Below are 14,648 nucleotides of genomic sequence, written 5' to 3'. Positions count from 1 at the left end.
TTTAGGGAAAAATCAAGTAAAAATGGTGTTTCTTAGTTCGAGGCACTAACACAATACTAAATAATTTGAGGGTGTCAAGTATTGTCCCAGCAACCTTCAGTCAGATCTAAAATAGATCGATACTCTTAGAAAAAGAAATAAACTCATTATTTACAAAAATCATGCTATATGTGTGCATCTGAAGACTTAATGCATTTTGAGGTTATATTTGTTGGAAAGAGTGTCCAAAGTCATTAACTAATTGTTGATATTTCTAATAATAATAAAGTCATCTTGGTTTTCCCTCAACACTCAAATTAAGTAGAATAAATAAAGGAGTAATTAGTTTATTAATTAAATGTGTTTAATAATTTATCATAAACTAATTGGAAAATATTTTTGGGAATTAATTAATAACTTAATTAATTAAAGGGTTGAATCTTAATTAACAAATAGTTATTTTTTTTTAAACGGCAAATCTAATAGATTTAAATTTAAATGTTTATCAATATTTTTCAGATACCGTGTCCTTGCAATTAATTAGAGTTAATAATAAAGTATTAAATATTTAAAGAGCTTTAAATTTACCTATATATATATATATATATATATATATATATATATATATATGAACTTATCTATTATATGTATAAAACATTTAGAACATGTGTCTTCGTATGTTTAAGTATTGACATTGTCAGTCATACCATGACTAAGATCACTCACTATAATGTAGATGTTTAAGGAGATATCTTTGATTCCTAATAAGGTCGGCAATATACTTCGCTCTTACCTCCATTACCGCCTTATTCCATTTTAAGAATGGAGTTACTGGAAGGGTTTTATACTGATAATGGTCAAGTTAAAAGTATTAACGGGATCAAATTTTTAGTGGCTAAATTGAGTTAAAAGTAAGACTTCAATGATCAAATAAGTCAAAACTCCAAAAGTATATGTTTGCTTAACTTTTTGTTAGATTTGAGTAACAAACAAAAAACGAAAATTTTGAATTGTTCATCGGATTTCGGACTTGCATTGAAATCTGTAATGTTATCTTTTTCAAACTCCAAAATTTCAATCCCGAAACCAATCCAGAATGATAGCCTGAAATCCATAATGCCAATCTAAGTCCTAAGATATAATTACTTTTCGGATTATGAAAAAACAAAACAACCTTGGAAGTTTGGGGGAAAACTCAATTCAATCATCTTGGAAAACAAGGAAGGTGGGGGGAGAAGAGATGATATACAGGAACATAATTTACTCTTCTGTCCGGCGACACTATTCGGTAGAATCGTCGCCACTTTGTCGTCGCCAATCTCATCTTCCGTAAACAAGTAATTACTTTTCTACCATTTTTTAAAAACATTGGGCCAGTTCATTTGGAGTTTTTCTATCTTTTTCTGTAAACAATTAATTCCCTAATCTTTCCTCCTTTATTTCTTAATAAGTTTTTCTGTACATAGATCACTCAAAACAGTTTTTGTTAGACGATTAAATTAGATCAGAACCAACGCCTACGAATTGAAATTATATATCAAACAGAATGATTTTTATTTCATAATCGAATCTCTATAAATTATAGAACTATGTGCTTGATACCTTTTAGAATCAAGGTAGTTATCAAGCACTCAAATATTATAACCTTTGATTACCCGATTTCTAGGGTTTCTCTCGGTTACATGTTTAGCCTGTAAGTTTATATCTTTTACATGATCAGTTCAACAAACTACCCAAGAACAAGCAAGATCTTACACATGCTACAAATTAAAAGTGCAAGTGGTCTCAAATCTCAACTCACAATGATCAAACATCTTATGAATTAACTCATGCAATAAGTTTCATACTTTTTTTACTACTTATGACTTCTTAAGCTATATTGTTTCTCTTGCAAATAACTATCTTTATTCATTACAGTACAAATACACACTTAAATATACAACAATCCCCACAATTTGATATAAATGTCTTTAACTCTTAAATCTTAACAACCTTTTATTGATACATTCTCCTTCCTTGTCTATTTCCTGTGTCTTGTGAAATCCGAACTTAAATTAAATGGCTTCTAGTAGGTAGAGAATAGAGACCCTTTATTGTAAACTTGTATAAGTTCATAGTATAACAGATCTTTTAAGGGCTCTTGATGTTTAGAATCTTCTTGTATTCATCAGATAGCATCAATGTAGGGGTTGGTATTGTGGAAGGAGTGAATGTAGGGATTTCATCATTGCTTTCAAAAGTTGTTGATCGGCCTCTAATCATATCTGCTTCTCCTTTGTTGTTCATGACAAGAATGTTGCATGGTACTTTCTTTGCAATAATGTATTCTATGTGCTTCTTGTTGTGGTGCCTGTGAATGAAGCATTTCTACAAGTATTAGTAGATATTATGGCAAAAAGGTTTCATGTTTTTTTTATTTTATGTAACAAAGTAGCTTTTTAGATGAAATATGTGAGCATGTTTTGTTTTAAGACCAAAATATGGAACATTGTAACCGTAAATTGGTTACCTAATGATATTGCAATATGTTTGTTTGTGCAACAACGTTTCACTTCTTTTACAAATTTATGTAACAATGTTTCACCTATTCACTAATTTATACAACAATGTTTCACATTTTTACTGATTTATGTAACAATGTATAAATGTATCGCTTTTCTACCAATTTATGCTACAATATTTTGTAGTTTTAGTAGTTTATGCAACAATGTATCACCTTTTTACCAAATTATGCATCGATGTTTCATTTTTTATTAGTTTATGCCACAAAGTTTCACCTTTTTACCAATTTATGCTACAATGTTTCATTTTTTTAACTAATTTATGCAACAGACACGAATTATGCAACAATGCTTCAACTTGTTAAATATGTTGCTAGTAATATGATGTATTTTTTGGTTCTAAAACAAAATATTTGTGCCTGGTTCGTTGCATAAAATGAGGAAAAAATGAGACTTTGTTGCATAGAATGAGAAAAGTTAGAAATTTTTCTGAAAATCCTAAAATATGATTCCATGTACCTGTCAAAAACAACCCATGTTGCATAAGCGCTTGTGATTTCTTCAAGAACAAGTAACCGTTTTGGGAACCCTTGTCGAATCTCTATCCTTGGTGCAACCTTAATATTCAATGTGAGAGGACACTTTTAACCCTTGTATTTTCCCATTAAGTATCGACCGGATAAATGATGTTTTAAATAAATAAAAAAAATTAAGAAAATAACTACACTTGTGTGAAAACACGGAAGGGAGAGATAAATCATAGTAAATTAGTAAAAAAGTTATAGAAACATATCACTTTCTTAACTCTCTAAATCCGGGCATTCTTTCTTAATTAAGTCAAAAAGAAAAACATACATACAACTTATCAAATTAAGTCACGTCATATCAAGTCAATTAAGTTAAATAATAATAATAATAATTTTATTATTATTAAGAAAAAAAAAAAAAAAAAAAAAAAAAAAAAAAAAAAAAAAAAACCTAGCTAGTGGTAAGCTCACCCCATATTCTATGCAAAGATCAACTAGTTGTTGAGCCTTTTGACACCTCACATCATTTTTCCACTCTTCCGTATCTTTCATACTCAATAGATCTTCAATATTCAATGTCCATATATCCGTATCCGTCTTGCAAGAAACTACAACCACCACAACATTTGTCAGATAACCTTAATATTCCATAACTTTGAAAAAAAAATACATCAATCTCGCAACCAACATGAGAAAAATAAATCAACATAACATTATATAAGGAAGAACATACTTACAAGCAAAAGTTAACCATGGCTTTACACCAAGAAGAGTAATTGTACAACAAGTGCGAAGTCCAATATTCTTGAGGACCCACTTAAGGGTCTCAACCGAAAACTCCTTGGTTGCGTCCATCACTATGACCACATGTTTCCTTTCAAATGGTTCTTGTGACTCTTTTGGACCGAAATCATGACCTAGACATGGCCGGTTGTTTGATGGTGGTTGTAGGCGGTGGCGGTGGCGGTGGCGGCGAGAACGGGAGTGGCGGTGAATGTGGTTTTGCCATTGCATGTTTATGGCGGCAATCATGTTTATTATTGAGGTAAGGCTAGAAAGATGAATTTAGGTTGTGAGTGTGGAGGTTATAGAGTGTAACTTTTGTTTTGATTGGAAATGTTAAAAACAAAATAAAAACAATTAGTTTGACATGAGCAAGAAAGATAACTTAGTTTTTAGTAATCAGAACATAGGTTTTAGTGGTCAAACCATGTAGTAATTTAGGAAAATGTACAAGAAATGTTCTTAGTAAAGGGAAAAATCCGATCTTGGGTTGTTTTTATCTAGGTTATATGATAAAAAGACAATTGTAAGCACTTGGCCATCTGGTTTTCGAAGAGTTAAATTAAATGTACGTCGACCTTCAAATTTATCATCGAAAAATACAATTTTTAACTTTATTGTGAGTAGAGAAGATAGACAAAATAAATGTTTTCTATTATTATTATAAAAATAAATTATTAACTAGTTTGATGGTTATGAATGTAAATTTGTAATACATTTTAAAAGCCGATAAAATCACAAAAATTTAATAATCTTTTCGCCTAAATTTGTCTTGATTTTTTGCATCGAAATTGACAAAAGATTGACAAGTGTAACCTCAGAAGGATCCAGTACATATAATATCTTAGTCGGGTTCCATTAGTTCGATTTGAAGACATATACTTCCGGGTTCGTTTTAGAGAATATGACTTATTAAGGTAATTAATTTAGAGAATATGACTTATTAAGGTAATTAATTTTTCGGTATGTTCACATCTGGGTAACTATCTTTTTTTTATACATATTTAAGTAACAAACTTGTTGGAAGTGTTCACATATGACCATTATGACCTGCTATAGCAGGTTAAATCCTAGATGTGAACAATTTCAACAAGTTCGTTACCTAGATGTGTACAAAAAAAATAGTTACCCAAATATTAACAACACGAAAAGTAAAAATTAAATTACACGAATGGTCCCTATGGTTTGGGGGAATTTGTGTTTTTTGTCCCTAACTTATTTTTTTAACTTGGATGGTCCTTACTGTTTATTTTTGTTGCGTGTTTGGTCCCTGTCTTACCTAAAAAGACTATTGTGCCCTTATTAATTTATTTTTTAATTAAATTTCTTATTTATGTATTTATTTTTTACATATTTTAAAAAATTAACAGACCACACATATTTGTATCTCCTCGGATGATCCCTACTGTTTATTTTTAATTAATTTATTTTTTTTAACTCGGATGGTCCCTACTGTTTATTTTTGTTACGCGTTTGGTCTCTGTTTTACCTAAAAATACTATCTTTCCTTTATTAATTTTTTTAATTAATTTTCTTATTAATGTATTTATTTTTTATATATTTAAAAAAATTAATATACCCCACATATTTGTATCTCCTCACCGTAAACCTGAAACCACATTTGAGAAATTTAATTTGGGTCTTACCGGTCACCATCTCATCTCTCAACCTCCCCAACTTCTATTTATTTTCCATCTTTAGTAACATCGACGTCTTCACCATCCTTCTTTTTTTGGTACTTCAACTCTGGCGAACCAACACCATAATCTACTGTCTCTTCATCTTTAGTGGGTTGTGGTGTTGATTCGACGAAGTTGAAGGACCGAAAAAAAAGTGATGATGAAGACGTCGATATCACTAAAGATGAAAAATAAATAGAAGTTGAGAAGGATGAAAGATGGGATGGTAAGGAGATACAGATATGTGGGGTCTACTAATTTTTTTTAAATATAAAAAGCATAAGTACATAAACAAGAAAATTAATAAGGGCACAATAGTCTTTTTAGGTAAGACAGAGACCAAGTTCTTAACAAAATTAAACAATAGGGACCATCCGAATTAAAAAAATAAATTTATTAAAAAAGAAACAATATGGATCATCCGAAGAGATACAAATATGTGTGGTCTATTAATTTTTTTAAATATGTAAAAAAATAAATACATAAATAAGAAAATTAATTAAAAAATAAATTAATAAGGGCACAATAGTCTTTTTATGTAAAACAGGGACCAAACGTGCAACAAAAATAAACACTAAGGACCATCCAAGTTAAAAAAAATAAGTTAGGGACCAAAAACATAAATTCCTCCAAACCACAGGGACCATTCATGTAATTTAATTTTTACTTTTCATTTTGTTCATATTTTGGTAACTATTTTTTTTGTACACATCTAGGTAACAAACTTGTTGAAAACGTTCACATCTAGGATTTAACCTGTTATAGCAGGTTATAATGGTCATATGTAAACACTTTCAACAAGTTGGTTACCTACATGTGTACAAAAAAAAAGATAGTTACCCAGATGTAAACATACCGAAAAGTTAATTACCTTAATAAGTCATATTCCTTATGTTTTATTGCTTTGAAGTTTTTTGGGGGTCTTATGTTTGATTTGAAGTTTTAAAATCTAGGTTTTTTGTTTAGATGTACATGTGTTTTATCATCTTCATAAAATAAAATAAAAAATCTTTGTTTCTTGCACTGTTGTAAAAATCCCGACTAACACCTGATTAATCTCCGATTAATCCCTAGGCGTTACTCGACTGATTAGAGGGCGTCTAGCGATTAATCTTTGCATACATAATAAATAGAACATTATAAAACGATGAAAATTTAACATTTTGAAGAAGTTTTATTTCAATGGAAACAATCTGAGACATGATTAGTTTTGTATTAATCATAATAACCTATTTTGTTATCATATTAGTGGTATTTACAAACTTTTATATGATATTAGTCATATTTAATTTTTTTAAATTCAATAAATTAGCAATTAATGGTTCCCGATTAATCTCCCGAGAAATCTCCACTTAGCCGATTAATCCCTTGACCCCAGTCCACAGACTAACTAACGTCGAGCGTTTTATACAACCTTGGTTTCTTGACATCTCTTTAACAAAATTTACTTGTAACTTGTGAGACATCAAATCTTATACTTGTATGTAGGATGAGCATCAGTCTACCATCAATAAATAAATGAAGGGACTTAAAACATTTAACAAATAATCAAACTTTTTTGTTTGTGATATCCTGTCCAATATAAAGTAAAGAAGAAAATAAAATGACTAGACACATTTATTATATGACATAAAAATATTAAAAAATGCAAAAAATGCCATCAACAATTTGAAATATAAAAATAGTCTTTCAACTCTCAAGGATGTAAATATATTTCCTGTTTTCATCATCACCTGCATACTTTTATATAAGAATAAATGTCCTTCACTTAAACGGAATCCAACCAACGACACTTTGCATATGTAGCTCTCTCTCTACATCTTAAAAACAACACGAAAAAGAAAAAGAAAAAAGAAAAAAAAAAAACGATAGCAGACACACATGACAATATTTTTTAAAAGAATTTCCGGCTACAAAAATACGATTATAAAAGGAAGGTGACCCTCCAAACTCAAATAGAATAGGAGAGAAATTTTACCCTTTACATAATATATTTTATATTTATATTTATCAGGGGTATTTCTGTAATTAACACCACGCCTCCTTCCAATCTCAGTCTCAGAGGATCCGGTCTTGGAAATCGTTCATGAAAGTGGAGGCAATGGAGCTCAGCTTCTTTCCTGTTTCTCCTGCTATGTTCTTTAGCGATGACATATCCTGTTGTGCCTGATATTATCATAATAATCATAATCATTAAATAATTAAATAAATAAAACCATTTGTTCAATTTGTTCGTTTTTAAATAAAATAAATACCTGGAAAGAGAGGCGGTTGATGAGGTCACTAGCACTGAGATCGAGGTTAGAATTGTCGGAGTCATTACCAAATAAATCAGCACTTGAGATGGATGCGGACCCCTACAAACACCGATTAAAATTAATACTGAAATAATTTTTAATTAAATTAAGTTATTTTAAAAGTATTCATTAAAAAATAAAAAAGAATACCGAAAACTTTTGTAGGGAGACTTGAGTATCAGTTTCGGATCTGTTTTGGTCCCCAAAATATTGTGCGGATGAAATAGATTTGGCGTTAGAGAATTTCTTCCTTGCTTCATCACTTTCCTGTATCTATTATATAATAATTCAAAATTCAAAATTAAATATCATTGCTGACCTGGAATTATGATAAGAAGGAAAAAAAAAAAGTAAAATAAAAAATTTAATATCATTGCTGACCTGGACTTTTGATGAGGAGCTGCTTTTCTTCGAAAAGCCACTCTCCATTCCATATTCAGCAAAGAAACTGGACGACTTAGGTGGCGCCACATGGCTCAGCTTATTCGTGCCACCTGGGCCCGCCTCCACGGATTCACTACTGTCCACATACTCAAACCGTGAAATCTGAGGTGTCATGTTCAAAGCTGATGACGATGCGTTGTTACTTGCTGACGTGGAGGACACTTGTACAACTGGCTCTTCTGGCTTCTGATCATACAAGCTCTCACTTGTCTGCATCAAATTCATCATCTCTAAAGTAAATCCCAAAACAAATTTAAAAAATCAAAAGTACTAGTAAGAGTAAATTACAAATTTGGTCCCTGTGCTTTACTCAAAATCATAAGTTTGGTGCAATGTTATTTCTTTTACAGTAAATTATATTTTTGGTCATTGAGTATAACCGACTTTTGCGATTTTCATTCCAAAAAATGTTTTCTATTGCAATTTTGGTCCTTATTTGAGGTTGTATCACTTTTTTGGGACCAAAATTGCAAAAACCAGTTATACTCGGGACCAAAATAATCAGTTTACTTAGGGCAGAGATAAAAATGTTACAAGAACCTCAAATGTGGACCTCAAATGCAAAAAAGTAGTTAAACTCAAGGACCAAAAATGTAATTTACTTTCTTTTAGGACTTGCATTTCCTTGTCAGGGGAACTAAATCCACACCCAGATTCAAACTTCGGGTAGATTTCAAAAAATGGACCAAACTTGTGATTTTGAGTAAAGCACATGGACCAAATTTGTAATTTACTAATAAATTTATTAAAAAAAAAACAAAAAATAGTCATAAGGGTAAATTACAAATTTGATCCCTCACAAGTCACAAGTTTGGTCCATTTGTTGAAATCTTCCCAAAGTCGTCCCTAAGTTCTTCACATTTTGTTGCAGATTTGGTCCCTGTGCTTTACTCAAAATTGCAAGTTTGGCCCAATGTCATTTCTTTCAAGACTTTCATTTCATTGTCTGAATCCACAACAAAGTGCAGAAATGACAAATTTGGAAAGATTTCAAAACAGGACCAAACTTGAAACTTTGAGTAAAGCACAGGGACCAAATTTGTAAATTACTCTATTATTAACTTTTTTACCTTGGTGCTAAGCTTTCTTGCACCTAGGCCCCCTGTCTTTCCAGTCTTTTTAGCACCACCACCAATGGGTTTCTTGACAGAAGGTGCACGGATTGATGATGGAGCTGGTTTCACTGGAGCAGAGCCATTGGTGTCAGGTTTTGATGCAGGTGTAGGTGTAGGGTTCTCTTTTAGGGTTTCAAAGGGCTTGAAATCAGTAGAAGGTTTATCAAGAGTTTCAACAGGTGATGATGGGAAGCTGTTGGCAGCATCTTCTGCATGACTTTTGGCAACTTCTTTTGAAAGTAATTGTTTATATAACTCAGCAGCTCTTGAGGTGTATTTGGCTTCAATTTTCCCTCCATCTGTCCAACCATGTTGCTTGAAGAACACTTGAGCTCGATTGTTGCCCCCAAAACTCATCATCTTTAATTGATCTGGTGTCCATGAATCTAAATTCGTTGACCTGTAATGTAAAACTTCAAGTTAGAATTCTTTTGATTGTAAGAAGTAGAAGATCTTTCCTAATTTACAATATTGACAACATCTTTTTCCAACTACAATACCCCCTTGCAAGTTTTGTTTTTTGTTTTGTTAATAGTTTAACAAACCAAAATTATCATCCAGCTTAAAAAAAGTAGCCTCCTGATGACAGTTAAAAGTCAACCAGAATAGATAGGATGGCCAAAGGAAAAGATCACAGCTTTCTTAGTCCCTAATTCTCAAGAGAGTTTTCCCACTAAACTAACAAGTCCTAAATTACTCATTGGTTATGCAACGTAATAAACTAGTGTGGAAGCCTTATGCTATTCAATTAAGCTAAAAACCTGCTATAAGAATTATGTAAGATGACTAAGATCCTGGATCGATTCATCATTTCTATAGCAGAGCAATCAAACACTCATACTTAGGCAATGTATGATGAGAATTGCTACATAATCAAACAGACCGATGGCAAATAACCTACAAATGTTGAATTTCAAAGACTCGAGATATGATTTAGTAACTTCATTTCAAATTCGCAAGACCTAGCTGGTGCGCCCAGTGATAACTTATGAATATAGTAAAGTTCAATTGAAATTAACTGATAATTTTGTACTTTTAAGATAAATCTGAGTTGCGTCCGCTGTAATTCATTCTAGAATCAGATTACCAATCGATCGCACAAGTGCACCCTACAAACATCAACTACATGGAGAAGGAGATCACCTAACGAAGCTGATATGAACACCGAGGCTACGATGTGTGGCAGAGCAATCAATACAGAGAAATATCCCGTAGGTTACCGATGCCCAAGTTGGATTCCTCGCGTTACAATCAAAACACATCTGATACAAACACGGCACAATAAAAACGAATCAGATCAATTCAAAACAAGATTTGGAGAAACCAAATCACAGATCTGAAGAAACCTAACATTAACAGACAAATCAAATCCAAACCTTATTCTCCGATTTGGCTTTCAGCTTCCTGAAAACGGCGTTTTTGTCGGTGAAGCTTTCGGAAGCCATTGGAGAAACTGAAAGCAAAATCTACAGTCCCCAGGAGGAGTTTACCGAATCTAGGGATTTTGGAACTCCTCGAGGAAACGATAATCGATGAAGGGGAAATTAAAGAACGTGAATGTGAGAGAAATGTGTATGTATTGAACCGCTGATTGTTGTTTTCTGCAATTTTACGTTTTAAAAGGGGAACAGGAAGGGTGAGGTGGTTATTACGGAAATGCCATTGGGATTGGTATTGCGTTGTTGTCTAGTTAGTTAGGTGGAATGGCATAAATGCCCCCACTGTTGTTGATGTCTAGACTTGAAGTGTTTTTCCACCCAAAATATGGGTTAATGGATAATAGTTATAAGTTTATGTCGTGGTTTGTAATTAGTTTTTAACTTTTTTATGTGTTCCATTTGTCATTAATTCTAAAAATACGTTCTAGTTAGTGAAGCGTGGCTTTATCAACATGTTGTTGCCCTGCGGTCGTTGATAACACATTTCAATTAAATGCATGTGTCTTTGAAAACCATCAAAATTCACCCTACAAAAATCACATTTTGCAAAACATGTGATTTTCATAGTGATTGAGAGGGTAAGAATAAGGTTTTCATAGTCTTTCCTCCAAGACTTCTTTGTTGCATGTAAGAAAAGTTATGTTAAACGCTTGGAATATTGAAACAAACTATAGTTGCAAGGTAACGTGTTCTTATTGTTGAACATGGTTGTACTTAAAACAAAGGATATAAAGGAAAACATAATACTAACTCCATCGTGATTTGTCGAGGAACCATGTATATTGATTTATTGCAACATAACAAACATATAGATCGGAAGAAAGATATCACACAATCTTGGATGATCTTGGGAACCTAAAGAAGGGTTCATCTATCATGTCTTCATACCAAAATAACAATCCACTTCTTGTGGATGCTATCCCACATAATTAACAAGCAGGAACATCAACTCGCATAACTTATAGCACACCATGAGATGTATGTGTGTGTGTTTATTTTCTTCAATTGACAGCGCCAGCCAAAAGAGGGAAAGAACTCGTGAATTTGGATTAGGGGTGAAAGAGTCAGAGTCGTGCTTTTATTCTTATCAGTTGACTTGTTAATTTGAGTATTACAAGATGAGTCTCCATTCATTCGAATATTAATTACAACTTAATCCCCAACTCTTTCTATTTTATGATTAAACAACCACACAATTGATGAATTAAACAACTAATCCATCATTTAATGGTTCTTACCATTTAGAAATTGATTCTACTTTATGTGTAACCTAATAGGCTCATTCATCGTTATCAATGTTATTGAATTTTTATGTTATTGGGTATATTCCCACAAACTCCCACTTGTACATGGCACAACAATTGTATAATATGAAATACCTTTCATACAGGCTAAAAGAATTAAAATTTTACTTTAAAAAAATCATTAAACCATTCTAAAAGTCATAAATGCGAAATTAGGGGAATCTCATCGTGATTTAATGAATTTTTTATTCGAAAATAGGTTTAAATCATTGGAACAAGTTTAATTTCATCATTATTTCCATGAAAATCGAATCACACATTATTTTCAACATTAATAGAGCTTTAAAACTTCAAATCATCACTAAAGTCCATAGTAAACGAACAATTGAAGATCTCATGGCGTTTAGGAATCTAGATGTTAAAAACATCACTAAAACTTATTAATAATTGTTGGTGATTTTAGTGTCACTGTGTCATTTTATGTAATTGGAACTAACATGTGAGCTAAGGGCTTCATAATTTGTACTCTAATATATGTATGGATATATGCGGAGTGCACGCATGTATAAAGTCGAATTAGAAGCTGGTTCGACGACAGGTTGGGGTCCGGGGGCAGCGCCCCTTTGGTGGGGTCGAGGGGCAGCGCCCCAAGAGGTCTCCAAATGTTACATATGGGAACACAGTGGGAAAATCGAATTCTTGATGGTGATTATGGTAAAACTAACGAATTCGTCAGTTTTGAAAACCCTTGATTTCCTCTTTAAATTCGGGATTTCCCTTATTTGCTTCAAAAGCAACCCATGACGGCCAACACTAAGAGGCAAACCCTAAATCTCATTTATTATATAAACGACTCTTCTCTTTGAGAAGATACACACAACCATTAGCTCTCTTTTCTTTAGACAAACGTAGAATCTTTCTAGCAATTTCGCTTACGATTTTTGTGCCTAGATTCGTAAGTATCCTCTTAGATTATCCTAGGTTGAGTTTCTTGCAACCCGGGCATAGGGTAGAAATATCAGTTTGAAAAGTGTTCACACGATCTAATGGGTATCCAAATCTCCAACATAAACCCTAATTCTTCCAACAATCGAACTGATATTTGGTGTTTCTGTAGATGGTAGAATCAATCCCCGAGATGACCATGAAGTTTACAAAGATGGAGAAGTTCGAAGGCATCGATTTTAGGCACTATAATAAGAAGATGCACTTCATCCTGACTACTATGAAAGCAGTATATGTGTTGACTACTCCAAGGCCAACAAAGGTTGAGGAAGGTGTTGTTGAGACGATTGGAGAGATAAGGAGGAGACAAAAGTGGGACAACGATGACTACATTTGCAAAGGTCACATTATGAATGGTATGTCTGATGCTCTATTTCATATCCATAGTGAACCCTTGTATGCCAAGGAGTTATGGGACACCCTTGAATTGAAATACATTACTGAGGATGTTTCTAGCAAGAAGTTTCTGGTTAGTGATTTTAATAATTTTAAGATGGACGATTCAAGGTCAGTCACTGAACAATACAATGAACTCCTTGGCATATATGGTCAGTTTAAAATTCACCATATGAATATGGATGAATCCATTGTTGTGTCAAGCATCATTGACAAACTTCCTCCATCCTAGAAGGATTTGAAACATAACTTAAAACATGAAAATGAGGAACTGTCTTTGGTTAAACTTGCAAGTCATATTCGTATTGAAGAATCTCTTCGTGCAAAGGAAAGTGACAAATCTGATAAACCCAAAGGTAAAGTTGAATATGGACAACCCTCGGTTCATATGTTTGAAAACAAACCAAGAAATTCGAACCACAAAGGAGATGACAAGCTTTGAACTTTATACCTCAAAACCCATGAAATGAAGGTGCTAAAGTTGGATCTCTAAGCCCCCGTCCGAAGAATAAGTCTCCAAGCTTCTTCTTCTACCACTTCAAGATGCACAAAAACCTAAAATGGTCAAAACAAGAGCACCACACAAAGGCAAGGGATGAACAAGGGTTTTCAAAGGGTGGATGTTGGTTTAAAATGTCCATGAGGTGAGTTAATGATGCTTAAATATGACACAACCCCTAAAAATTAGGGTATGGCCCTGGCCAGCGTACGCCCAACGTAACCCTCGTAGGCCTAATGTATGAGGTTCAAACCCGCGATCAACTCCAGCTAGTACGCCCCACATACTAGCCATAAGGACCACAATGCAATGTTTTACAATATAAAGTGTCAAATGGAAACATACCAAATTCATGTGTTACAGTTCTCCAATTAGGTTAGTTCTTTGACTTATATATAGAGATTATTTTGATGGTTTGTAGTATTTGACAGTTGTTTGTTGTTGTTTTAGGGCAAAGAGCAAAAATAATTGGATGTTAAGTTCTTAATCAAAACATATTCCATATGTGATTTTTTTACCTTATGTTTTCTTTCATGTATTATTTTGTTTATTCGAGTAATGTGTAAATACTTTTGGTTATGATTCCTTAGATTTGACTTGTTAATATGTTGATGAACAATGTATCATATTCCTTTAAGAATGTTATTTTTTTATGTATTTTAGTTAAAATAGTAGTTTTTATGACATTTGTATATGTAATTTCTTATTGTATTTTAACATAAATCAACGTGACGTGCATA

At 32.7% G+C, this 14,648-nt stretch overlaps 2 protein-coding genes across 2 annotated transcripts; one reads left to right on the top strand and one right to left on the bottom strand.

The window, feature by feature from the left end:
- Window positions 1–7,143: 7,143 nt before the first annotated feature.
- LOC145056898 (putative ADP-ribosylation factor GTPase-activating protein AGD8) lies at window positions 7,144–10,934 on the bottom strand. Its single transcript, XM_079004623.1, has 7 exons — window positions 10,702–10,934; window positions 10,469–10,587; window positions 9,281–9,725; window positions 8,148–8,420; window positions 7,917–8,039; window positions 7,725–7,826; window positions 7,144–7,635 (listed from the first exon to the last, which is right to left on the bottom strand). Exons 1-7 carry the CDS (start codon window positions 10,768–10,770, stop codon window positions 7,528–7,530), a joined length of 1,239 nt encoding a protein of 412 aa, XP_078860749.1. The 5' UTR covers window positions 10,771–10,934; the 3' UTR covers window positions 7,144–7,527.
- Window positions 10,935–13,125: 2,191 nt separating this feature from the next.
- Window positions 13,126–13,641, top strand: LOC145060179 (uncharacterized). The gene has a single exon (XM_079007891.1). The coding sequence runs from the start codon at window positions 13,126–13,128 to the stop codon at window positions 13,639–13,641; it is 516 nt and encodes a 171-aa protein (XP_078864017.1).
- The last annotated feature ends 1,007 nt before the right edge of the window (window positions 13,642–14,648 follow it).

Source organism: Lactuca serriola, chromosome 6 (genome assembly GCF_051521515.1).
Source record: "Lactuca serriola cultivar US96UC23 chromosome 6, Lser_US96UC23_V15, whole genome shotgun sequence".
Taxonomy (NCBI): domain Eukaryota; kingdom Viridiplantae; phylum Streptophyta; class Magnoliopsida; order Asterales; family Asteraceae; genus Lactuca; species Lactuca serriola.
This window is presented reverse-complemented; position numbering and strand designations above follow the sequence as displayed.

Excerpts from the sequence above, each read along its gene's own strand:
- LOC145056898 (XM_079004623.1), bottom strand. The coding sequence starts at position 10,770 with ATGGCTTCCGAAAGCTTCACCGACAAAAACGCCGTTTTCAGGAAGCTG. Across the intron at positions 7,827-7,916 it reads TCTCCCTACAAAAGTTTTCG|GGGTCCGCATCCATCTCAAG; the intron begins GTATTCTTTTTT and ends CGGTGTTTGTAG. Across the intron at positions 7,636-7,724 it reads TCAACCGCCTCTCTTTCCAG|GCACAACAGGATATGTCATC; the intron begins GTATTTATTTTA and ends TGATAATATCAG.
- LOC145060179 (XM_079007891.1), top strand. The coding sequence starts at position 13,126 with ATGGTAGAATCAATCCCCGAGATGACCATGAAGTTTACAAAGATGGAG.